A 27,049-nucleotide genomic window follows, 5' to 3' on the forward strand; every position below is an offset into this window, starting at 1 on the left:
CAGTTTCATGTTCATGAACCATTAGAAACCGAATTAGAATATTAGTCTAAATTAGAACGCAAGTTCACATTTTTTCACAATTGTGTACCCCCTATCAAAACACTTAAGGATAATTTGTGTTTTTTACAGCTTGATTCTCTTAAGAATTGCTCATTGTCTTAGTCGTTTTATTCCTAGACCATCCTGTAGACTAACAAAGGTGAGTTGCTCATCCCCAGGCTCAGAGAGGTTATGATCCAGCCTCTGTGGCCAAGCCTTGAAGGAAAGACTGAGGAGGCCTGGCCAGGCATTTTGATGCTCAGACCTCAAGTCCATGCTGCCACCTCCTGTCTGCATCCTAGTGTTCATTTTAAATCAACCCGGCTTTTCTTCTGAAGTTTACTCAATGAATTTTTTTTGCCATTCTGTGCTTCTCTGTCTTCTCTTCCCTTTCTCTCTTTTCCTCCCCTCTCCTCGCCCTCACTCCAGGTGGTTAACTCTCAGTGCCAGAGTTGAAGACAGATTTGGCCTGGAGCCAGCATTGAGAATGCAGTGTTTATTTTTCAGTACCACTAAAGGATGGAATTCATACTAGCATCTTAGGAGGAAAGTTTAGGTATCTGTGGTTTTAGAAGTTGATTAGATGCTCCACATGTGTGACCTGGACCCTCCCTCTCTTCAGTCTCCTCTGATGAGCGGTGCTTGCTTTATATTGTGGCTCTCAGTTTCCAACTCTAGAGGTTAGGATGAGAAATGCAGGTTAATTGGAGCAGCTCAATTGACTTTAAAAATGGGAGTGAGCGCCAACTGCTGAGACTACAAAGGTTAGACTAGTTCAGTGTCTTTGAGAAGAAGGAAGGAAGGAAGGAACATTTGGGATTTTCTTTTTTAACAATCAGGGCAGCAAGCAAAGATCGTACCAGAGTACGGTTAGTGTTAGTTATGGTCCATTCCCTCATTCAGTAAACATTTACTGTGTTCTACACGAGGCAGGCAACGCAGAGAGGAGGCGTTCTTGTGGGAGAGTGTGGGCAAGCCAACAGTTTCAACGTGTTAAGTGGGTGAAGGAGGAAAGCCCTGGTTGGGGGAAGGTAGGAAGTAAAACGAGACTGACCGGGCAAGTGAGAGTGTTAGCCCAGGGAGCTGGGGAGCTGGTCTGTAGGAATGGGGAATAGAAAGAGCATTACAGGCAGATTGAATCACACAGGCAGAGGCCCAACAGCAAGGCAGCATGGTGCTTCTGCCTAGTGGCTATGCCTTTACTGTGCCCAGAGCAGAGTGCCTCTGGTGGGGAGAGCCTGAGAGCAAGGACCTCACATGCCATGTTGTGGCTTTTGGACTTGAACCTGAAGTCCATGAAGAGTGACCTGGAGAATCTTAAGGAAGGGAGTGACATCATCAGATCTGTGTGTGAGAAAATCATTTTTCCTCCAGTGTGGAGGAGCTGATGCGGGTCCCAAGCCTCTCCTGACCGCTGTTAGGGCAGAAGAGTAGAGGAGGGGTTGAGGTGGGTGGTTAGTGAGCAAGCGAGCGAGCAAGCTTGCCGTCTAAGGCAAGAGACAGGCCCTCACTTACGTACTTGGAAGGAGTATCATTTATGATCCAGAAGTCTTATAATCGAGAAGTCCTGGTTTTTATACTTGAATTCTAGCATTTTTGTCTCTTAAATGCTCGTGGGGTGTTTGTTGAATGAATGAATGCCATTTCTTTTGGGCAAAGGTGGCTATTTAGTCTTCTCATTCCATTTTGCTTAAACTCTCATTTTTTGTGTATCCCAAGTGTACAGTCACAAACCACAGGCCTGAGATAGCCCACACATAAACTGGGGTGGCAGCAGCCAGTCTTGGATTTTGAAACTTGCCAGTGATAAGCAAGAATCAGTTGTAAATAATCATGGACCAAACCATAAAAAAATGATAAAGTTAATTCTGCCAAGATGAGTCTGAAAATAGTTTGAATGTATTTTGAATAGCCCTGATAGAAAGGTGAACATTGTATTAGTTGCTGGGCCTAGTAAAAAGACTGTATTTTGCTGAATGAAAGGATCGGAGGGGCAATTCTTCTGATCTTTTGCTAGACTGCACTGGGTCCTCTACTTTGATGACATTTGAAGTTGCAGGCCCATTAATGAGAACACTTTAGCTGGTCTCAGACCAATCTTTCTTCCTCTTCTCTTTACCTTTGTTCATCTGGGGCCTCCCCCGCTTTGGCCCCTCAGCATGGGCGGACCTTCTTCCATTAAAGAATAAGAGCAATTTCCCTTGGAGCTCAGGCCATCTGAGACAGCTGCCTCCTGTCACCCCCAGCCCCTCTTGTTTTCTGTTTTCTTTAAGACTTAGCTGAGGGTTGGGGTGAGGGAAACCTTTTTTCCTCTTTTGCTAATCTATTACACTGCTCTCGGGGACCTTCCCCTATTTGCATACATGGTGATTCTGAGCTACGTTTTGATGTAGAAGGTACAGTCTGTAAAGAAAAGTTCACATATTTAATTGATGATCCTGGCATGGAGGGAACAGAGTAATTGAGTATATTGTCCATTTTCAGGATGAAAATGAACTTAGAGCTAGCCTTTAATTAAGAGCTGCGGTAGTGACTGAGGCAGTGAGGCACACAGTGAAAAGGGGGAAGGCTTTGAATCCACAGACTTGAGTTCAAGTGTCGGTTTCCTCATTGACCAGATTTGTGACTTTGGGCAAATACTTAACGGGGCTTCATTTTCCTTCTCTTTAAAATGGGATTTAATAACACCAGCAGAATCTCTGTTGTTACGAGGATTAAGGTCATATAAAATAATAGATATTGAGTACCAGCTCTGTTTCTGCTCTCTGGAGGGCATCTGTCATCATGATTGTCATCCATCGCAGTGGCAGAATGGTGCCCTGTGGAGAGAATGGACCCGGGAGTCGGGGTAGGGTGTCCACCCTAACCCGGAAGCCACGTTCTGGCAGTGCATGTGATGCTGACTAGGGTACTTGGCCTCACAGAGCTTTAGCTTATGCAGTGAGGGTGGTGAGTCCTACCTTATAGGCCGTGGAGACTGAGATGGTGGATGCGAAGCACTTGTACAGACCTTGGCCAGTCATGGGTACTCCGAATGTAGGCCTTTGTTGATGTCATCTGGGTTCTCGTTTGAAAACTTTTTTTTTTTTCTCTCTCCAAAGCCGTAGTTCCAGTTCAGTTTTGGCCTCCAATTTTGATTGCTCTTAATGTTGTTGCAACGAAAGAATGCCCAGGAAATAATCATTCCGGTGTTCCTCTGGACCTGGAATGTATGAAGAATCAAATGCAAACATATAATCCTCGATGTGAATCTTTGTAGGAGACTCTTGTTTCAACTGCCTTGAGAAATTGCACTGAGTATGGGAAGGATGTCAGAACTTTAGCCAGAGCTGCAACTATAATCACATTATTTTTCTGCTGCTCAGTGGAGCTAAGAAAGCTTAAGAGTGTTACCATCTGGGCAAAGCCAACCAATGGTGAACTGTGAACTGCTTACCAACTTAACAGAAACTCTTGCTACCTCATTCATTAATTAGGCCTTTATGGCACACCTTCTCTGGGTTGCCTGGCAACCATAATAGCAGTCATTAAATTCTGTCATTTTGTATTAACCCTTTGGCCCTGGGTGGATTGGGAGCCCCCACCTTAACACTAATGCATTTTACATTAGTACATCTACCTGGGAAATCCCATTCCCTTGACACATAAGCTGTAAAGAGCAAATAGCCAGAGTCCAAAACCAGAAAAATTTCCTTTTTTCCTTCACATTAGTGTATGTGCTTTTAAGGCTTTGTATCTGTCAGGATGGAGGCCATTTCCCAATTTGCTGACAGACAGACATAACATACACCCAGCAAGATGAAAAGACTGCTAGTTTCCCAGAAAACAGGAGCTGACGGTGACTTCTGTAGGCTTATGGAGGAAGGAGCCCTTGTGAAAACCAGATGGGAGAGCTGTTAAGAGTTGTATGTTTCCAAAATTGCCTTTGTAGCTGCTTTACAAAAATTTGGACCGTGCATGCTGGAGGGATAGGGGCCATTCCAACAACACACTGCTTGGCATCTCAGAAATGGATTAGAATGGCAGGGAATAAACTATGTACTCTGGCAAAAGCTTTGAGGGAAAGGAGTGGCTAACAGGCAACCTCCAGGAGCCCTTGGCTCCTGCAGTGCTCCGTCCACTATTACTCAAAATTCCATACATGGAAACAAGCTGTGAAAGCCCTAAATTAAAATTGGGTTTAGGAATTAAAAATGCTATATTCTCTTTTCTTGAATGGACTAAAATGATTTGGGACATGTGCAGTGTACGTAAGATAAAATAATTCAATTTCAAAGAAATATTTATTTTTCTCTTAGTAAAAAGGGAGTTAGGTTTTGGTGTTAGGCAAACCTAGGTTCAAATCCCCACTCCACCCGTAGCTGTGTGATCTTGCACAGCTAGCTGGTTTGCTTTCTTTTTGAGCTCCCTTTCCTTATCTATGAAGTGGGGATAATCCTTTCTCAGGATTGTTGCAGGGGTTAAATGCATTACACTGTATATATCTCTGGTCAGAACTTGACCCATGATATGTACCCCATGCATTTTTTCCAATAAACAAGTATTGGGACTACAATGGTGAGCATGACACTCTGCATTCTTCAGGAAATTTACAGCCACATTTGGTATCTGATCCCAGTTGTTCCTCAGTTTACCAGGAAAGCCCAGAGAAGGTGTTCCCTGCCAAGGTTATTTGGCCAGATCTGAGAGTAGTATCTGGGCCACCGGACTAATCCAGTGGCTTCTCAATTAATTTGAGAAGAATCAAGTAAAAAGTAGCCACATTCCTTCACTCACCACCTCAAAGTTCTTTTATCAGACTTAAAAACTAGATCACACATTTGCATTTGTGGTTCATATGATGACAGTAAGGTGGCCCTGGCTTAAAATCATTGACATAGTTTATTGAGTTTACCTAAACATGTATCCTTCATGCCTCCATCCCACCAAGAATGTATGCGATACTAAGAGCATCTGGGATTTTAAGTGGCTACTGTTTGTTAACAAAGCAGTGACTTCCCTGAAGGAGTTTTGCGAGTTGGAAGAACTCACAAAGGCAGTTAATTTTGTTCTTCGGAGCAGTGCGTCCACTGCATTCGTTTGTACTTCAAGCAAGCTTAAATTATAACCCAGGAGCGAGTCGAACCATGATCCGATTTGATATGTAGTTTTGATTCTATTAGTAGTTGTCTTTAATAGATGTCTTGTCATGTAGGTTTCCTGATTATTAGTAATTTAAATTGACTCTGAGAATGAAAGGAAACCGCAGGCAAGAAACTGATGGGCTGTGACCACAGCGGTCTTCCAGCTCTCACGGCATCTGTGACGCCTCGACCCCCCCCCCAACACACACCCCCTTCAAGGCTTTGAACAGTCTTTCGGCTAATGCTGAGAATGAGAGCTTAATACCGTTACCGTATGGGAACCTGTAAAAGCAAATGGGCATCGTAAGTGTTCTTTCCTCTTTGAAGGTTAAGTGTTGTCCATGGGTCCCCTCTCTACATGATCAGATTTAATTTGACCCAGGAGTATCGATCTGGGAGGATGCTAACTGAAAAACAATGATTGCAGGAGAGGTAATTTCCCTTGTTCTTATGCAGTGTCTTTCCACCACTCTCTGGAATTGCTCACAGTGTCTTTGTGAAAGGAATGGATGAACATTTGCTGTTCTCTGCTGTGCTTTAGGTAGTGGCTAAATTCACCTAAGTCCTCAAAGAGGATGTTCCCTGGAGTGGTCCCGGGCAGTGCAAGTCATGCTCTTGAGGGGCATTTCTTGTGGGCATTAAGATCCAGTGCTTTGGCACTGATTTCCCCGAGCTCCAGTCCTATAGCTGATGACCCTGGAGTCTGGTATCTTAGGTTGGATTTAGCTTAATTTCAATCCAGAGATTTGAAAACCGACTCTAGGTCATTTGCTAAATAATTCTACTTACTCATTAACCAAGTGTGTATTAAGTACCTACTTATTCAGGCATTTACGTGAAGGAAGCAGGGGAAGGAAGTTCTTTGGATGGGTGAATGAATGAATGAGTTGTACTTTCTGTCTTCAGGTAGCTCCCAGTCCCTTTTAGGATGGTCTGACCAAGGCAGTTTTTATACGAGTGTTAGAACCTTATGCTGATGAGATATGCTCCCAACCCAGGGTCTCTAAGCCACAGAGTTACTTTTTGCGACAATTTTGTATTCTCATTTCTCTTGCTCATCCAGAAAAGCTAAATTGTGAACAAAATATATTTTAGAAGTGAGTGAAAAAAGAATTTTTAGGAAGTCAGTAAAATCTGTTGCTGAGAAATGTTTGTTCCTGGCAACCAACCTGAAGACTTTTATTATGGAGAGAGAGCCTAAGAGGGAATCCATTTTCAATTTATCTGTCCCCCTGCCCCCAGCCCAGTTTTCACCATTTTTATAGTTGTGGTAACGTATAGGCATGGGGCAGGGTATGAGATCATGTTGCTTTTCTCATGCCACAGCATGCTCTCTCTCCAAGGAGGGCTGGCTCTGAGAGGTTTTGTCCTCCTGACCTGGTGAGCCATGGTGAGCCACGGTGGCCTGGGGGATGCCACCTGCACAGCCTCCCACACTACTGGGGCTCATGTCTGTGACTGAAGCAGGCTCAGCGAAAATTCAAGAGGACCAGCCCACCAGGATGACTTTTTTGGAGTGTTCGAGGGTGAGCACTGGGCTACTACCACCCAGGCTGATCCAGCTGCCTCTATATCCTCCAGCAGATAATAATGCTGCTACTTTGTCTTTTCTTTACTTGATCAATTCTAACATGCTTGCTAGGCAAGACTGCTTCTAATTATACACACTAGTTTTAAAGTAATTTCAGAAGTAAATTCCAGTTTCTAGATAGCTTTTATGTGTAAGCCATTGGTCTAGCTTTAAAGAGGGACATCATTTTAGGATTTATTTTTAACCTCCTCTCCCTGTATGAAAAAGCAGAATGGCAGAGTCCTGTCTTAGAGTCAAATCTCAGTTAATCTTTTATGAACTATATAGTTCATAATAGTTCACTTCCTGGGCAAAATATCCACTTCCAAACTTCAGTTTAGAGATAGTAACATTCATTAATTAATTAATCAACAAATTACTATCCTCTCATTATTGCTAGAATTAAATATCATATATATAGGAATTATTGGCAGATTGTGATGCTTTAGGATAGCCCAGGCTTTTCACGTTTTCACTCTTAATCTTTAGTTCAAATTTTAAAATTTATTCACTGTATTTACTGCGATTTGTGGGAAAACTATATAGTTTGAAATGCCATAGTAAGGAGTTTGTGCAAAGCTATGATGAAAAGCCCGAAGTCCCATTGCCCTACTCCTATGAACAGTTGCTGTGAAGAAATGGAAATGTTATTCTGAATTGACCTAAACCAGTGGTCCTGCGCTCTAATCTCTGATTCCCAGATGATAACAGATGTCTCTTAAGTGATTCCAGGTGTTCTGAACATAGTGAAATCTCTTATCTGCCACCTCCACAGTTACTTCTTAAAGTTCTTTTATATTGCCTCTTTAATAGTATTTGAAGGATCGGGGTTCCTTGACAGCTGTTGGAACTCTTAACTCCCTACTTGAAGGGACGCTGCTTTTAGTCCTCAGGTGATCTCCAGACTTTCATGCTGTACTGTTTGATTCAAGCCCACATGCCAAATAGTTTTAATATGTTCTCCTTTTTTATTAAACAGATTTTGTCATGTCCAGGAGATTTCCTGCCGGTAGCAGCTCTAACTTTTTCTCACCATCAAGGCTTTCCCTGCCCCTTGTTAACTCTCGGCCAGGGATTTTCTGCATACTTCTGTTCACAGTATTCCCGGTGGCATCCTATAGGCTAGGAAACCTTCCCTGACCACCTTCAGAATTCAGTACTCCCTCTTCCATTTAGAGTGTTTCATGCATACTTGTAGGTTCAGGCCTTTCAAAGCCCACATTTAACTTTGGGGGAAGTTCTCACGTGTCGAATCTGAGCTTCACTTCTGTAGCAGAAGTTGAGGTATTTTGGTAGAACATTCTGTCAAATACGATGGAAATTCGGAAGGCAGAATGATGTAGTTAGAGAGCTGGACTTGATGTCTAAGTTCAGCTCTACATTTTAACAGCTTTTTGACCTTGGGCTCGTACTTTGCCTTCCAAGTCTTCTCACATTAGGCTGTATTGGTTTTGTTTTTATCCTCTCTTAAACCCAGTTAAAAGAAGGGAAGTATTGGCTTGAGATGGAGGAGATAGAGACATTTCCTGTGTTTCAACAGAAGGGGAGGAGGAAGAGATGGGCATACATTTTTGTGTACATCCAATGTCTGGCCATGTAATCATGGTGGTAATAATGGCTGCTATTTATGGCATGCTTACTCTGTGCCACACACCATTCTAAATACTCCAGATATATTATTTAACTTTCATACAATCCTGTGAGGTTGGTGCCACTCTTATCCCCAATTTAGAAAGGAATAAACAGAAGCACAAAGTAACTCACCCAAAGGACAAGGTGAGAATAAGGACATAAGTGATCTGGTTCCAGAGCCCAGCCATCCAGTGGTGTTTAATATTTATTGAATGAATGTGTTTTTGGAAAGTTGAGGCAATTCCTGTCTGTTAGCTTCTATTTTCTTGATGAAGTAGGTGGTGAGATCAGACACTGAGAAGGAAGAAGAACATGTATGGAGATGAGGTGTTTGAGTGGAGAATGGAGAAGATGTAAAATAGTTATGTAGGCTGACTAGTGAAAACAGAACTGCTGGATGGTATTGAAGGCTTAGTTGATGCTGTAGATTCTATAAATGTAGAATTTTTAGAGATACAGTATGTTTGGGGGGAATTTATTCCCTAGCCATGCTTATCAGCCTAAATGTAGGCACAAAGAAGGTAAATAGTTGTATTCATTCAGGGATTAGGTGTTTTCCATGCATATGAGATGAAAGGGAAAGAAACATGGGCCTTTCATGATGGACCACAGAACTAAGCTAAGCTAAGGCAGCAGTGAAGGACAAAGGGTTTAAAAAAAAAAACCCTTTGTAGGGAGGAGTTGTGAGATGAGCAAACACAAAGGATAGGAAGAAGCTAGTTTCAAAAGTGGGGATTCTGAATTAGTGATTTCAGAGGCAGAGCAGGTTTGGCAGTGGCAATGTCAAGGAGAGACTAAATAAAGCCAAATTTATATGATGCTGAATTTTTTTTTTTTTTTTTTTTAGATAAGCCACCTTTAGATGATTCAACAGGGCAGCTGCACTTTGGGGTTATCTTTCTCTGGCTGGTGAGTGAGCAGAAAGGGTTCCCTGGAGTGATAGTTTTGTTGAACTCAGGTTTGCAAATTTGGCATTCAAACTCTGATAGTGATGTCTCCCGTGTTAACTGAGCAAAAGGCCCTCAAAAATCATAATGCATGTGCCTTGGTAGAGAATTTGGTTGGTGGTATAAAAAAAAAAAAACAGAACAAAACAAGCCAAAATCTCTTGCATCAGAATGCTCTGTAATTACTTTATCTTAGTCTTTATAATGTTAAATGTATGCTTTTTAATTAGCAAAGATAAGTGTTTATGAATCTGAGTATTATTTACATAGCTAGGTAAGGAACTGGGAAGCTCATAAGTATTTTGGAGTTTGGCTGTCAGCATGGTTTGATGAAAAGAGCATTAATCTGAAATCAGAAAGACCTGAGTTCAAAACTTGTTCTACCAAGTGCTACCTATTCTCCATCTGTAGCAGTAATTTTTTTTTTTTTTTTTTTTGAGAGAGAGAGCACATGAGCAGGGTGGGGGAGGGACAGAGAGAAAGGGAGAGAGAGAATCTTAAGCAGGCTCCTGAGATCAGGACCTGAGCCGAAATCAAGGGTCGGTTAATTAACCAACTGAGCCACCGAGGTGCCCTCCTGTAGTAGTAATTCTTAATTCATTGAGCTGTGGCAAGGATTAAATAGCTTGTGTGGTAAATGTCTGGCACATAATAGCTGCTGAACAAATGTTAATTTTCCCTTTCTAAGACCCCATTTCCCACTACTCCAGTTAATTTTAGATCATTGGCTTGAGGAAACCTTGGTTTTTCAAGTTCATTAGAAATTCTGACATTTTCCAGCTTTCATGAGTGTGGCCAAAGATTAGGAGAGGTAGGTACTATCAGAAATATAGTTCATAATGTAGACATATTTGCCAGTATTGGCCCCTGCAGTGGTTTGCATATATGGGTGGATAGTAGCCATTGTTGAGCAGGCCACATACCAAGGAGGTAGTAAGCGTTGATGCTAGAGGAAGGTGAGTATTTGCAGAATACTTAGTAACAGGACATGGGGAAGTGCCCAGGGGAGGGGTGCGTGGAGTAAGAGGCCTCCGATATTTGTTCCCTGAGGTCAAGTGCAGAAGTCGCAAAGCAGAATCGGTGCCAGGCCAAGCATAGAGACCCAAGGGAAATCACTTTGGGGAGAATAAGACAGGGAAGGCTTTAGAGCAGAGTTGATCCCAATGTGAGTCAGTTCTTGATCATTACAACAATTCCATCCAAAAGGCATGAGAACAAAGACCATACCTTCTCACCTGGAAACTGGGGCACTGGTGCTCAGAGAGGGGCCAGAGGCGGGGGCAGGGTTGGGAAAGAGAAGTCCTTGGAATTAAGGAGACCTCATACAGAGGGGCTGCTGAGCTGACAGGAGACTTGTCTACTCCACTTAGGCCTCCCCCCTGATAGGGTTGCATAATGCTTGGCATCTCTACTTTTAGACAGAGAACAAACCTGACCATTTTCCATCCTGCTGGGTTGTGGAGCGACAGCTCTTGATATGCTGACCAGCTGCCTCAAGGTTGATTCCAGAGGAACAGTAGGGAACTTACTGATAGCCAAAAGGGGCTGACGCAAAAGTAGTTGTCCCAAAACTGTAAATGAAATTCAAGTCATATGTTTAACCCAGGGTCACCTATTTATTATGTAATACCTGAAAATAAAGTGTCAACACCAATGACATCACAAAGAAAACAAGTGATCATTTATTAAGAGATTAGAATCTAGTTAAAAACAAAATTCAGTTTTGGGAATGTTAAAAGAGGTGGAAAGCAGAAAGCTCTAGGAATTTTGTTTTGATTTTACTCCCAATTATATAATCAATACATGCTCATTGCTCATCCTACTCCCCTACCAAATTGAAGGTGCTGTAGGAAAAAGGAGAAGCAGCACCTGGGTGGGGTAGTTTGTTGAGCTTCCGACTTTTGGTTTTGGCTCACGTCGTGGTCTCAGGGTCGTAGGATTGAACCCCATGGGGGTTCTGCGCTGAGGGTGGGATCTGCTTGGGATTCTCTCTCTCCTTCTGCCCCTCCCCCTGCTTGTGTGTTCTCTCTCTCTCACTCTCTTTAAATAAATACTAAAAAAAAAAATAGAAGAAAGAAACCCACACAGCCCTACCATCTGCATGCAACAATTATGACATATTCTTTTAGTGTTTTTCATATACTTACAATATTTTTATATGGTTACTTTTAAAATTTATTTTTTCAGTCATGAATATATTTAGGCTCTAACGTAAGTGTACAGCGCATCAAAATTGAAGAAAATGACCCATAATGCCATCTACCCAGAGAACTTAGGTGTCCAAAATACTCTGTAAGCAATGTATCAACATTTTCTTCGTAAATAGTTAATATGTAAATATGTAATTAAAATAATATAGGTGTAATGTAAGGGTACAATTAACCATTCTTCAATTCCGGTTTTCTATCCATGTTATCACTTTTATGCATAAATAGTTATTACATATGTTATTTGATGCATATGAAATAACATATGTAAAGGTATGATAAAATGAATATTTGAGAATCAACTGCCCTACTAAAGAACATGACCAGTGACATTAAAACCATTCCTGTTGGCTGCATGGACCATTTCCAGTTGTTTTTCATTTGTTCGTTTTTGTTTTGCGGTAACAAACACCACTATTAATGAACAATCAGAATAGAAATTTTGTAAGCTGCTACTTCCACATCCTCTGACCCACCTGCAAGTTTGTTCATTTATTCTGCTTTTTCTCCTGTCCAGATTCTTAGCAAGAGGGAAACCCTGCATCTGCACACTAGATTCCATCCTCTCTCATGGACTCAAGATGTGATTCCAGCAACTCTCCCCTTTCTATTCAGGATTATTATTTCTCTCCCTCTCTCTCTCCCTCTTCCCTCCCCTCATTGTACAGGCATGTGGCTATTTTTCCCATCTTAGAGGGGGAGGTGGGAAATCACTCTGTTAAACTACATTTTGATACCTTTCATCATGTGACCTCCAGGGACCCCTACTTCCCTGTTTTCTAGCTACCTCCCAGGCTTTTCTATCTCCTTTGCTGAGTCTTAGATGGCCCCCCAAATCTTTTAACAGTTACGTGCCCCAGGACTCAGTCCTTGGACAGACTGACCTTTTCTCCTTTAAATATATTTAATCCTTTGATTATATCTAGTGTCATGTGATGGCTGTAAGTATCATATGACAGCTCTTAAAATTAAACATCAATCTCAAGCCTGGACTTTTCTGTGAACTCAAGCTGTCTACAGCTTCGCTTGGCTGTCTAATAGGCAGTTTTATATAACATACTCAAAATTTAGCTCCTGATTTTCTGTCTTCCCCATTTCAGTTAATAATAATGCTATCTTTCCCTGTGATCATGCCAGAAACCATAGAGCTGTCCTTGACTTCTCTCTTTGGCTCACACATTCTGTATCCAATCCACTGGCAAATTCGGCTTTAGCTCATATTCAAGTATATCTAGGATGTGATCACTTCTCTCCACCTTACTGCTACCACCTTGGCCCAAGCTACCACTATTTCTTTCTGGATTACTATAACTGGTTTCCTGGTTTTCAGTCTTAACCTTTAGCTGCACCTTTTCTCAAACAGCATTCCTCATCTGATCCCAGAATGCAGAAAAGGATTTAAATGACTGTTTTCTCAATTCTCTCAATGAGGGAACATAAATAGTATCATTCTTAACGACTGAGTCGCCCAGGCGCCCCTAATAGTATCATTCTTGATAGAAGAGTAGTTAAGTCGTTACCTACAAAGGAATACTTAAGGCATTATGTACCGCCTACTCCCCCCCACCCAGGTTTATTGAGATATAATTGACATATGACATTGTATTAAGGTATACAGTGTAATGATTTGATACATGTATGAATGTAATTGATACATGTATGAATGTAAAATGATTACCATATGCATTAAGGCCTAATTCTTTCCTTAGAACTTTGAGAAGAGAATGACAGTGTCTATAATTAGCACAGCACCTAGAGAGATTTTTTTTTTTTTTTAATTGTCAGATCAGACCACCCCTTGGTCCCGAGTTCTCCAGTGGTTTCCTTTTGGAGGAAAAGTCTATACAGTACAAGGCCCAAGGTGATGTGGCCTCTTATCTACCTCTCCTTATTTCATTTCCATTACTTTTCATCTCACTCCCTCTGCTCCAACCATACTGGGCCCTGTGTTTCATCTGGTCGATGTTCTTCCAGATAATGACATGATTTGTTCTCACCTGTTCTTCACTTCTTTATTCAAATGTCACCTTCTTAGTGAGGCCTTCTCTGACCCCTCTATTTTTTTTTTTTAATTTAAAGATTTTACTTATTTATTTGAGAGAGAGAATGAGATAGAGCATGAGAGTGGGGAAGGTCAGAGGGAGAAGCAGACTCCCTGCCGAGCAGGGAGCCCGATGTGGGACTCGATCCCAGGACTCCAGGATCATGACCTGAGCCGAAGGCAATCGCTTAACCAACTGAGCCACCCAGGCGCCCCTCTGACCCCTCTATTTAAAATCACCCCCACATCCCTCTTCCTTGATTTATTTGTTTCATGTTATTTCAGTTCTCTTTTTCTCATCCTTCCATTTGCTCTCATCCTAGGAAATTTAATTTCCCTGTTATCACTTCCCTCTTCATTTTGTGCTTTTTTCTTCAATATTTAACATTCATATATTCATCACCTAGATTTTAAAATTAACATTTTACTATACTTGCTTTACCACATGTCTGTCTATCCATCAATACATCTTTTATGCATTTCAAAGTAAGTTGCAGATATTAGTACACTTCACCTCTAAACACTTCTGCTTATGTATTATTAATTAGCATTCAATATTTATTTATCGTTCTTGCCCCGCCTTCCTAGGGAAAAGTTATGTACAATGAAATGTATAAGTCTTAGGTAAACTATTTGGTGAATTTAAACAAATGGATACACCTGTGTGGTCCAAGCACTTACCAAAATGTGGAATGTTACCGTCACCCCAGAAAGTTCCTTCATGGTCTTTCACAGTCAAACCCTGTGCCTGTCCCTCAAAGAAAGCTACTTTTATGCTTTTCTTCCATAGGAGTTTTCCCTGTTCTAGAACTTCATATAAATGAAATCATATATGCTCTTCTGTGTAAGGCTTCTTTCACTCAGCATGATGTTTTTGAGATTCATGGGTGTTGTTGCTTTATCAGCAATTCATTCTGTTGCTGAATATTTGTCCATTGAATGATTATATCACAGTTTGTTCTTTCTCCTGTTGATGGACAGCTGGGCCATTCTACTATTTGGCTATTACGAACAAAGTTGCTGTGAACATTCTTATACAAGTCTTTCTATGATCACATATTTTCATTTCCCTTGGGAAATACATAAAAGTGTTGGGTCACAGGATAGTTGTATATTTAGTTTCATAAGAAATTACCAGACCTTTCCTCAAAGCGGTTGTACCATTTTTGCATTGCCACCAACAATGTGTGAGAGTTCCAGTTCTGCATCTGTACCAGTATTTCATGTTGTCAGTCTCTTTATTTTTAGTCATTCTGGTGGGTGTATCTCATTGTAGTTTTAATTTGCATTTCCCTGGTGACTAATATGCACTTAATATGTTTATTGGCACATGAAGAAAGTAGTTAAATCTCTGACTTTTTCTTTACTGAGTTGTAGGAATTCTTTATGTATTTTAATACCGATCCTTTGTCAGATATATATATATTGTGCAGATATTTTCTCCCAGTCTAGAGCTTGCCTATGCATTTTCTTAATAGTCTCTTTTGACAAGCAGGTTTTTTATGCTGATGAAGTTTATTAATATTTTCCCTTTATGGTTTATGCATCTCTGCTCTAAGAAACTTCTGCTTACCCCCAAGTCATGCTGTTACGTTTTCTCTTATGTTCTCATCTAGAAACTTCATAATTTTAATTTTTGTGTTTACATCTATGGTCCATCTTAAATTGATTTTTGTACCTGGAATGAGGTGGGGGTTCAGTGTTCATTTTTTTTCTTCCCATCTGTTTATCAGTCTTTCGGCATTGTTTGTTGTGAAGCCTGTTTTCCTTGTTGGATTGCTGAGGTGCCTTGGCAGTGATGGTATAAGTGTGAGTCTCTTCTGTGCCATTGTTATATTTATCTTTATGCCATACTGTCTTGAGTATTGTAGTTTTGGAGTGAATATTGAAGATTGGTAGTACATATGCTCCAACTGTGGTCTTTTTCTAGATTACTTTATATTTGCATTTCCATGTATATTTTAGAATCAGCTTGCCAGTTTCTACAAAAACATCTGATTGGAATTGTATTGAATCGATAGCTCAGTTTAGAGAGAAGATGACATAACAATATTAAATCTTTTAATCTATGAACATGGCATATCTCTCCATTTATGTCTTTAATTTCTTTCAGCTGTATATTTACTTTTCATTTTAAAGATCTTACATGTCTTTTGTTACATTTATTCCTAGGTATGGTTTTTTTTTTATTTTTGTTTTTATTTTACAGTGCTATCAACAGAATTGGTTGTTTATTTTATTGTATTTGCCAATTGTTTGCTATATAAAAGTGTATATATATTTTCCACCGTACATACACACACAGTTTATTTTTTGTATATTGACACTGTATCTTGTGACCTTGTTAATTTCAGTTATTAGCTGTTAGAGTACTTTATTAGATTCTCTAGGTAATGTAAACCATCATGTCCTCTGCATATAGACAGTTTTACTTCTTCCTTTTGGATTTTTATGCCTTCTATTTCTGTTTCCTTCCTCATTGCATTGGGTGGGACCTCCAGTGCCATGTAGAATGTTGAATACAAGCAGTGAGAGTGAGTATCTCTGTCTTGTTCTCAGTGTTTTACTATAAAGTATAATAAGAACTGTAGATTTTTTTAGAGATGCCCTTAAAGTGAGGAAGTTTTATCATGGATGTGTGTTGAATTTTTCTGTTTATTCTGCATCTATTGCTATGAACATCTGGCTTTTTCCTATATTCTTTTAAAATGGCAAATTATAACCAGTTGATTTTAAATGTTCTACCAATCCACTTGGTAATGATATTTTATCCTTTTTATATATTACTGGGCTTTGTTGGATATTTAGTGTAGAATTTTTGTCTGTGTTCATGAGTGATATTAGGTTATATGTATTGTTAACATCCTCAGTATTGTTACTGGGGTTATTTTTCTTCTAGGTGTTTGAAGTTTCTGCCTTTCACATTTAAATATTTAATCCACCTGGATTTTTTTTTTTAATATTATAAGTTGGGTTCCAATTTCAATTTTTTCCCCCCATTTGGAAATCCAGTTGCCCCTGTAACATGTTTTGAATAGCCATTCATTCCTCTAGGGATTTGTGGTGCTGACCTTGCCATACATCAAGTTTTCCTATATCTTCAGATCTTGTTTCCGGCTTTTCATTCTGTTCTACCAGCTAATTTGTATATCTCTGTGCTAATATTTTGTTGCATTGATTACGATAGTCTTAATATCTGTCAGTAAAGTTTCCTCACCTTCTTTTCTTCAAAAATGTCTTGCTTTTCTTGGTTCCCTACCCTTCCAAATAAATTTTAGACTTGTATTATAAAGTTTCATCAAAACCATGTCGAGACTTTGATTAGACTTTCATTGAATATATGGATAGGTCTGTGGTGAATTGACATCTTTGTGTTAACAAGTCTTTACAACTTTAAACATGATGTCAGGTTTATTTAGGTCTTACTTTAATATCTTTTAATAACATTTAAAAATATATTCCATAATGATCCTGTGCATCTTGGGATCATTTTTTCACTAAGAACTTATTTTTTTGTGGGCTTATAAAGGGTATATATCTTTAATTTTCTGTTGTTTAGCAGTTCAAAGTATTGATCTTTTCCCGTGTATCTAATTAATTCTAGTAGTTTATTATATGTTCTTTTGTGTTTCAGATACAAAATCATGTAACTTATAAATGACTATTTTGTCTTTTTTCTCTTTTCTTTATATCCTTTATTTCCTTTTCTTATCCAATTGTGCTGCCCCATATCTCCAGTACAATGTTGAGTAGAATTAAAGATAGTGATTTTTTTTTATTGTGTCTGATTTTAAAGAGTATTTTAACATTCCTCCAATAGGATAGGTCTCAATTAGTTATTTATTAAAGAGGTTCTTTTGTGTTTCTAATTTGCTTTTACTTGTTTATTTACTTGCCACAAATGTTGCTCTTAAACGAATTCACTGTCTTCCTGTTTTGTCTTTGGAGTTGTACAATTTCACAATGCTTTGTCGCTGATATAGAATTATTTATCTTGTTTGGGATTTCTGGATCAGTAATTCTGGAATGTTATCAGCCATTATTTCTTTGACTATTGCCTCTTCTCCATTTTTTTTAAGATTTTATTTATTTATTTGTGTGTGAGAGAGGGGGAGAGAGAGAGAGAGTGTGCACACAAGCAGGGGGCGCGGCAGGCAGAGGGAGGAGCAGGTTCCCTGCTGAGCAGGGAGCCCAATGAGGGACTTGATCCCAGGACACTGGGATCATGACCTGAGCCAAAGGCAGACACTTAACTGACTGAGCCACCCAGGCACACCTCCACTCTTTTTATTACATTCTTTTTTTTTTTTTTTAATTTGTTTATTTGACAGAGACATAGCGAGAGAGGGAACACAAGCAGGGGCAGAGGGAGAGGGAGAAGCAGGCTTCTCGCCGAGCAGGAAGCCCGATGAGGGGCTCGATCCCAGGACCCTGGGATCATGACCTGAGCTGAAGGCAGACGCTTAACGACTAAGGCACCCAGGAGCCCCTTTTTATTACATTCTTTTAGAAATCTGATTAGAATGTGTTAGACTTTTTCACTCTCTCTTATGTTACTTATCTTTTTCCAGTTGGAAGAAGGGTGGTATGTCTGTAGACTATCTTCTTTCTCATATGTATTTTTTTTCTCTTTGTCTGTTTAGGCCACAGTATGGATAATGTATCTGGGTTTATTTTTCAGTTCACTAATTTTACCCTTACATGTGTCTGTCATCTTTTCATTTTGTGAGGTTCCATTTAATTCTTTGATAGATCTGCTTGGTTATTTGTAGTCTTTTTTGTTTTCTACTCATTTTCAATCTTTATTTTTTAAACATGTTGAATAGGGTTTTTTTTTTATTTTCCATTTTTCATTATTTTAGTTGTCGATAGAGCTGTATTTGTAGGAAATTTTTGAGGCCTTGGTTAAATTTTGAGTCCCTCTACATTAGATCTGTATTTCATTTATGCTTCTGGCTATCACCTAGAGGTACTGATAATTATGCTGTTCTGTAAATTATCTGTTTGCCATTTTATCAGACCATAGTAGGTAAATTTGGATTACAAATCTATGTGAGAGCATACTTTTAGTTAGAAATTGTCAGTGGAGATGTTTGTTTCCACCCTGCAATAGCATCCAGAATAGAACATTTCTGCTGGCAGAGTTTATGCAAATTTTTAAATTTTTACACTAAAGATGTAGCCCTGAAGCACCTAAATTTAGGTTGTAGTATACTTAGGAGGTTTTTAGGCTTTACCTCCTTTTACTTCTGCCTTGTATCTCCATCATTTGAGAATTCAAAGTGCCCATAGTTTGGCAAAGAGCTTCAGGGTAAAAGCTACCTTTATTACTAATTTACCTTTCTGAATTCCAGTTTCCATTTCATCTTCTGCTCTCTGAAGTGTTTACTCTTTGCCGGATGAACAATATGTTTTTCAAAGTAACTAATCTTCCAATATGCCAAAATGGAAGATCTAATGATACACACACACACACACACTCTCACGAATTTTAAGTGTACAGTTTAGCAGATTTGACAAATGTATACAGATGGATAACCACTACCGTAGTCAAGATATACAACATTTCTGTTACCCTGAAAAGTTCCTTGCTCCTCTTCTCAGTCACCCCTTGCAGCCTTGGCCCTTAGCAACTGCAGATCTGTTTTCCTTCACTACAGATTAGCTTTGTCTTTCCTAGGATTTCACATAAATGGAATCATCTTTATGTACTCTTCTATGTCTTCTTTTGCCCAGCATAACGTTTTTGTGATTCATCCATGTTATGCATATGAATAGTTTGTTCCTTTTTATTGCTGAGTAGTATTCTGTTGTATGGATGTATCTCAGTTTTTTCCCTTGTTGATGGACATCTGGGTTATTTCTAGGTTTTGGTTACCGTAAATAAGACAGATATGAACATTCATGTTTAAACTTTTGTATGGACCTGTGATTGCTGGGTCTTGTGGTATAATAACTTTATAGGAAACTGCAGAGTTTTTCAACAATATATGAATCAGTTGCTCCTCGTCTTTACCAGCTGTTGATAGTGTCTTTTTCATTTTAGTCCTACTGTTAAATGGTAGTGTCTCATTGTGGTTTTAACTTGCATTTTCCTAATGACTTAAAATGTTGAAAATCTTTTCATGTGCTTATTTATTAGAAGATACAGTCCAGTTTTTCAATTTTTTCTTTAATGGTTCATGTTTTTTGTGAAATCTTTGCAGAACCTAAGAACACAAAGATTTTTCTCCTATATTCTAGACATTTCACAGATTTTTCTCTTACATTTAGAGATCCATTTCTATTACGTTTGTATATGATGTGCAGTAAGGAAATTGATATTAAAATTATAAATTGAAATTAATAAAACACTGTATTTATAATAGCATTAAAATATGAAATACTTATACCTAAAATTAATATTCTATGTCAGCTGTACTTCAATTTAATAAAATGAAATATTTAGGGGTAAATTGATCAAAATATTTGCATTATGTAGACACTGAAAAGTGTAAAACATTTCTGAGAAATGTTAAAAGAAGATCTGAGTTAAGCCATGCTCATGGATTCAAGAACTCAATGATATAAGGGTGTTGTGATGGTTAATTGTACGTGTCAATTGGGCTGTGCTGTGGTGCCCAGTTTTTGGGTGAAACATTAGTCTGGGTGGTGCTGTGATTAACATTTATAATCCCTTCACTTGAAATAAAGGAGATAACCCTCCAGGGCACGGTTGGGCTTCATCCAGTTAAAGTCCTTAAGAGCAAAAACTGAGCTTTCTGTGAGAAGAAAGAATTTTGCCTCAGGACTATAACATAGAAAGCCTCTCTGAGTTTACAGCCTGCTGGTCTACCCTACACATTTTGGACTCAAGAATGCAGTATCACCTCTTACATGAATTTCCAGCCTGCTGCCTGCCCTATAGATTTTGTACTTGCTCAAACCAATTCCTTAGAATACATCTGTCCCTCAGTGTGTCTGTGTGTATACATACCTATCCTTTACTGATATTGTTTTCTGTGGGGTACTGTTGTAAAGATGTCAGTTTTCCCAGACTGACCTGTAGAGTACAATGCAATACTGCTACGCTTTTTTCTAGAATTCAATAAGCTGATTCTAAAATTTGTATGGAGATTTATATGGCAAAGGATTAGCTAAAATAAGTTTGAAAAAGAAGAATAGGGTGCCTGGTTGGCTCAGTAGGTTAAGCATTCTGCCTTCAGCTCAGGTCATGATCCCAGGGTCCTGGGATCAAGTCCTGCATTGGGCTCCCTGCTCATCAGGGAGCCCGCTTCTCCCTCTCCTTCTGCTGCTCCCCCCCGCTTATGCTTATTCTCTCTCTCTCTCTCTCTCGTAAAAATAAATAAATAAAAATACTTAAAAAAGAAAGAAAAAGAATAAAGTTGGAGGAACCACATTACCTGCTTTTAGGTCTTAATGTAAAGCTATAGTAATCAAGGCATTGTGGTATTGGCATAAGGATGGACATATGGATCAGTGGAACAGAATCAATCAGTTTTTTTTTTTTTTTTTTAAAGATTTTATTTATTTGACAGAGACACAGCGAGAGAGGGAATACAAGCAAGAGGAGTGGGAGAGGGAGAAGCAGGCTTCCCACGGAGCAGGGACCCCATGCGGGGCTCGATCCCAGGAGCCTGGGATCATGACCGGAGCCGAAGGCAGACGCTTAACCACTGAACCACCCAGGCGCCCTCAATTAGTTTTTTTTGTTTTTGACAAAGGTGCCAGGATCATTCATGGCGGGGGAGGGGAATGGATAGTCTGTTAAAAAAATGTTGATGGAACAATTGGATATCCATAGAGAAAAAAATGAAACTGACTTTTGAATGAATATACTTTTTTCAATACAGAAGAAGAAAATAACACCATCCCAAACCAGAAATTGTGGTGTATGTCCTTTATTCCTTTTCTAATGCTATATGTAATATACATATAGTACATATGCACAGATTTTACAATTTACATATTTGAGATTGTGTACCTTTTTTAACTGAATTGATGTCTTTTTACATATTTTTATAACATTAAAATGTCATTCAGCCACATAATGCTAAATCATGAAGGTATTCCGTACCTTGCCTAATGATCCTTTACTATTGGAATTAATAATAGTAACAGTAGCTGCCATTTATTGGTTACTTTCTACCTGGGGACTGTTAAGCAAGTTACATGAATTATACTATTGAATCCTTACAACAACTTTGAGATATTTAGCACGTTTTAAAGAAAAGGAAACCAAGGGTTAAGGAACTTGCCTATCTCTCATGTGTGAAGCTTGGGTTTATAATCAAATGTCTTTTATTTTAGTCCCTGAGAAAAATAGACTGCCAATTTTTTTAGCCTCTTTATAATTTTTTGCTATCATAAGAAGCTCTGAGCTGGATATATATTTGTGTATAAATCGTTGTCTACATTTCAGACATCTGAACTTCTTTTCCTCTGCTACTCCTTCATTTATTGTATCCGTCCTCATCTAATGAAATACTTTCAGAGCCAGCGTGGTTGTCCAGCAGAGCATACAGGGCAAAGCAGTGCACAAACCATAGAGCTGCCCTCTTGGTTCATGAAAGCCTGGGCCAAATAAGCACCTGCCAGGCCAGGCATTTCTGTAGGAGTCCAAGTCTGCAGAAGAACGAATCCAAGGAAATTCTATGGAGCTAACTATTCAGTGATGACTCATAATTTTAGTAGTCTGTCCCCCAGGACATTGAGTCCCACTTTTCTTTAAGTTTTTGATTTTAATTCCAGTATAGTGAACATACAGTGTCGCATTAGTTTCAGGTGTGCAACATAGTGAATCAACAGTACGATACATTTCTCAGCGCTTCTCATGGTAAGTGTACCACTGAGTCCCACTTTTAAAATGGAATTATGTAATGTTGGTCAAGTGCATTTAACTCTTCTCTGCCTTGTTTTCTTCGTCTAGAGAAGGTCACTAAGTTAGAGCTTTATGGCCAAGTGAAATGTCTTAAGGAGGCAATGTTTCCCAGTGAGCAGAATCCTATCTATTCATGATTTGGAAGAGACTAAGGAGGCAGCATGTTGTTGTGGCTTTGGATCCAGAGAGACCTGGGTTCAAATATAGCTCTAACATTTATCAGGTGATCTCACACACATTTCCTGAGGCTTTTTGGGTCCCACTTTTCTAATTTCTCAGAATGTAGAGCAAACACACACTGATCTTTTAAGCAAAAGGATCTCAAGAGTCCTTGGTTTGTTTTCCAGTATGCACACTGCTGCCCCCCTCACCCTCTACCCCCCAATTCGGGTACAAGAAGCAGGGTAATCCATCCACTTTCATTCAGGGGACCCAAGTCTCCCTTCCTCTAAGGAGTTCAGCCTCTTCTCTACTGACATGGTAATAGTAGAGTTAAATCCTCTTGGTCCTTGACTTCCGTTATCTGCAGTTCTACCTGTCCTTTGCGTTCTCTTAACCTGTTGTTTGAGAGCACAGATGACCTATGTGAGATATGAGGTCATGTCTAAGTTAGTGGAAAAACTGTTTTTAAGCAGCCTAAAAGATTGTGTAAACACAATCTTTTACAGATTGTGTTTACATTTAGAATATCCTTTCCTTTCCATTTCTAAGTTTAAGACTTAAGTATGCTTGGTGTTAGGGGAAGAAAAATAAGACAGCTCTAACAGTCTCTCCATTACACCTTGTGTCAGTCTAGAACTCCCTCCAGGGTTCCTGGGTTTTACACTGAGGCTCCAAGAATCCTGGAAACCCACCACGGAAGAGGAGGAGGCGGAGAAAGACTGATAAAAGTTGAAGAAAGCTAGCTAGTGGGTAGAATAATGCTCGACCACTTGTACTCACCTCTGCTGATGGGAAGATGTGCTTTAAATTTTCTGTCTGTCCTGATAGAGACATAGTGATTTTTGCTTAGAGAAACCTTTGTTAAAAATGATTGTTTTTAAGTGTAAGAAAAAAAAAGGAATATGGAACCTAGGTGGAAATGAAATAAATATGCATGTGTGCATCTTTATAAATATGCCTACTTTTTCCCTTTTGTCTTCTTAAAATGACAAGAAGAATATCTGGGGGGCAGAATGTACTCTACACACAGATCTTCACCTTGTTGGAATTTGGGGATTCCTTTATTAATGCAAAAGGCATGCCTCTTTAATTGTTTGTGTAGCTCTGATTTAAATTTAATAGGGACTAGTTAAGTTAGTGTAGTGGCAGGTATTTGGTTGACATAACTGTTACAAACATCTTTAAATGGCACCAGGGTCCTGGTGAGCTTTGCGTTTTTTATTTCTTGTTTCCATAAGCCTTCAGTAACCTTAAGAAGACATGATATGGATAAAACAGCCATCATACTTTAGAAAGGAACATGCTCGATCCCTCTCTTCTCTGTCTAATGAGTTCATGTAAAAACATATATCAAAAGAAATACTCATAGTAGAATCCTCACATTTCAAAGGGGAGTATATTTATTATAAGAACTGCTGATTCATTAGGAATGCTTCCTAATTCGAACAGCAACAGCTGCTTCTGGTTAGGATAAACTCCATCTCTTTTATGCCCTGTCTCTCCAAGGGGATGTGAAATTTTGGTTTCAGATTTTTCTCCTGCTTTAGCTTTTTCTCTCTCTTCCTCACTCTTGCCTCAATTAGGAGGCTTTATCCTTTTCAGTGCTCACACGATTTGAACAACCCACTGTACTCACCCCCACCTTTAGAAATGACTTTCGTTAAGATTACAAATGCTAACAAAACTCTTCTGATGATGTGTTTTGTTTGCATTCACAGTGCAGTGGAGTGTATTGTGCAGCAGTAAAGAAAAAAGTTGAGACACGTTGTAGTTGTGAATTCTAAGTGCAATAATTTAAAATACAGGGAGCATTTGAGAAACTGCCATTGTGCATTAAATGAAACCACTGTATTAACGTATCATAGCATGCTGTTCTAATCACTTTTCTCCAAATACCAGCTTTTGAAAGAAACATGGCTGTATTTTTTATACAAAATCTGAAATCGTGTAATTGAATGGCTTGGCAGAACAGGTAAATGAATGTAGCAACATGCATTCAAATATGTCTCTTTGGTTTGTAATAAGCTGATTGAAGTTCACAGTTGTAAGACTTGCCATTTTATTTCCTGATTTTACATTCTGGACCCAGACAAAGGTGCCAGTTTTTTGTATTAACAGAAAAAGGAAGAAGAAGAAAATTGTTCATAAGAATCACGTAAGCTCTTTTTGGGCATCACTATTGGATTCTGTGTTCCAGTAGCTTTTACTCAACTGTCCTACTGTTAAATAAAGAATCTTCTAATGTGACCATTTTTATTTAATTTTAGAATTATTAACAACCCCTCTTAGGGCTTAAAGAAATTCTGTCACATCTGATGGAGTTGGTCGTCTGCCACGTGCGTGCATGCTCATGTGAGAGAGATAATTGGTGCCGGTGCATACTTCTCTCATAGCCCTTATCTTGGTAATTACACTTGTTGATTTATGCGTCTGATTCCCCCTCTGGACACTGAGCACCTTAAAATTAGAGACTCTGCCTGATTCACCTGTTAGCCCCAGGGCCCAGCAAAGAGCCTCCTAGTCAGTAAGTGTTTGATGACCAGATGAACCATAGAATACTAAAGTCAAATGGGCGTCAGAGTAGATATCAAAATACACAGTAGATAGAAAGATCATCAAGTTTGGAGCTAAATGGACATTATTTTAAATTGTGGTTGGTAAGGGACTACCGGAATTCCATGTGGAATCCAATTAAAATTTTGATGTTTCAGGACAATTCCAAGTATTGAAGACCACAACTACTCTACATTCTCTGAGAAAAGAGAATCCATGTTTTGTTTTTGTTTTTGTTTTTGTTTTTTTTTTTGCACCCTTCTTGGTAGGAGGTACAGCAGAAAAAAGAGTAATACTGAGGGATTGCAGAGCCATTCATGGGACAGAGATACCTACTTCTGTGTTTTTTGGGATGTCCTTTTGGCTGTGCAAATGCATGGCTCTGCATCCGTTTTTTTCCACCGTTGGACTCCCATTCCTGCTACAAAATAAGAGGGTTGAACAGTTTAGAGCAGCTCACTGCTCTTACACCTCCTTTGGCTCACCTGGGTGGGCCAGGGGGCAGAGAACTTGGGTTCTGCTTTCTCTGGTCACGGAGCAACCTCTCGCCACCGCTCGTAGTATTATGGTCAAACCTCTGGGCTGGGCATAGTTTCTTAACTAGGAAAAAGCATGTTACAATACAGAGGTATAATACACCACAACCCCAGTGTAGAAAGACTGGTTTATCTCATTCACCTGTGAGGTACATCTCAAGTACTCTGTTAATGTTAAATTATATAGCCAATGAGGTTTGTGAATGATACACTGTTTTAGTACATTAGGTGGATGGAAGGTATTCCCTTAATATCACCTCACTTGGGATACAGTGACAGCTAGCACCATGGAATTGTGGTACATGGGAATGCCTACAGGAATATGTTACTATTAAAATGTGTCCTTCAGGGGCGCCTGGGTGGCTCAGTCGTTAAGGGTCTGCCTTCGGCTCAGGTCATGATCCCAGGGTCCTGGGATCGAGCCCCGCATCGGGCTACCTGCTCGGCGGGAAGTCGTCTTCTCTTTCTCCCACTCACCCTGCTTGTGTTCTCTCTCTGGCTGTCTCTCTCTGTCAAATAAGTAAGTAAAATCTTTAAAAAAAAAAATGTGTCCTTCACTGGTCAGCATTGGGGAAAAGGCTAAAATACACGGTATGGCTTAAGAGATCATGTATAGAATCATAGAACGTTCCACCCAAAAGGGTGAATTTTAATTGATATTAAAAAGATGTGGGTTTTAAAAAGGTAGATGGTGGGAAGAATGGGAGGTAAACAGATGATCTTAATATAGTGTGGTAGGATCTAGGATACATTAATAGACACCCCATAAGGGGTGAGGGGGATTTACTTAGATGGGGCACAAGGGAGCATTTGGGGGTCCTGGAAATGTTATATATATTGATTGTGGTGGTGGTTACACAGTTGTGTGCATTTATTAAAACTCCTCTAACGGCGCACATGGAGTGATGGATTTTATTGTATGTACACCATAATTCAAAGTTGAATTATTAAAAAAAGGATCATGAGTTCTGGAACAAGAAGACCTTACTTCAAATCCTGACTGCCACTTCACTAGCTTGGTGATGGCCACACATCTTTGAACCTCCATTTCTTCATCTGTCTGTTGTAGCTGAAGATAACCCATGTCATGTAGCTGATAATGGTCTTGAACTGCTTGGTCCAATGCCTGACATAATGGTCTTGAACTGCTTGGTCCAATGCCTGACATAGCTGAGGTGTACTAGATATTTTCATTCCCATTCCACTAATGGCTCAGTGTGCTGAACTGGTCTTTAGCTGAAGCTGCTCTATTTTAGACCCATAAAAGTTAAGTTCAAACATTTGTGAAAGGTAAAAATGTTAGCATCCATATGTTTGTTTAATGATAGCTCTTAAAGTCTTATTACTGTTGCTATTTT

General features: G+C 39.4%; 1 protein-coding gene across 7 annotated transcripts in view; it reads left to right on the top strand.

Moving 5' to 3' along the window:
• The window catches only part of DENND1A (DENN domain containing 1A), a 501,318-nt gene that overhangs the window by 193,855 nt on the left and 280,414 nt on the right, over positions 1-27,049 (top strand). The window contains exon 1 of one of the 7 annotated variants that reach the window (XM_035015839.1): positions 7,089-9,273. The exons of the other annotated variants lie outside the window; for them this stretch is intronic. Within the exon in view, the coding sequence (XP_034871730.1) occupies positions 9,227-9,273 (47 nt within the window). The 5' untranslated portion in view covers positions 7,089-9,226. Of the gene's footprint in view, positions 1-7,088; positions 9,274-27,049 lie in introns of those variants that run through there. 7 annotated transcript variants of the gene reach the window in all.

The sequence above is a fragment of the Mirounga leonina genome, unplaced genomic scaffold (assembly GCF_011800145.1).
Source record: "Mirounga leonina isolate KUSES-001 unplaced genomic scaffold, KU_Mleo_1.0 Mir_170, whole genome shotgun sequence".
Taxonomy (NCBI): domain Eukaryota; kingdom Metazoa; phylum Chordata; class Mammalia; order Carnivora; family Phocidae; genus Mirounga; species Mirounga leonina.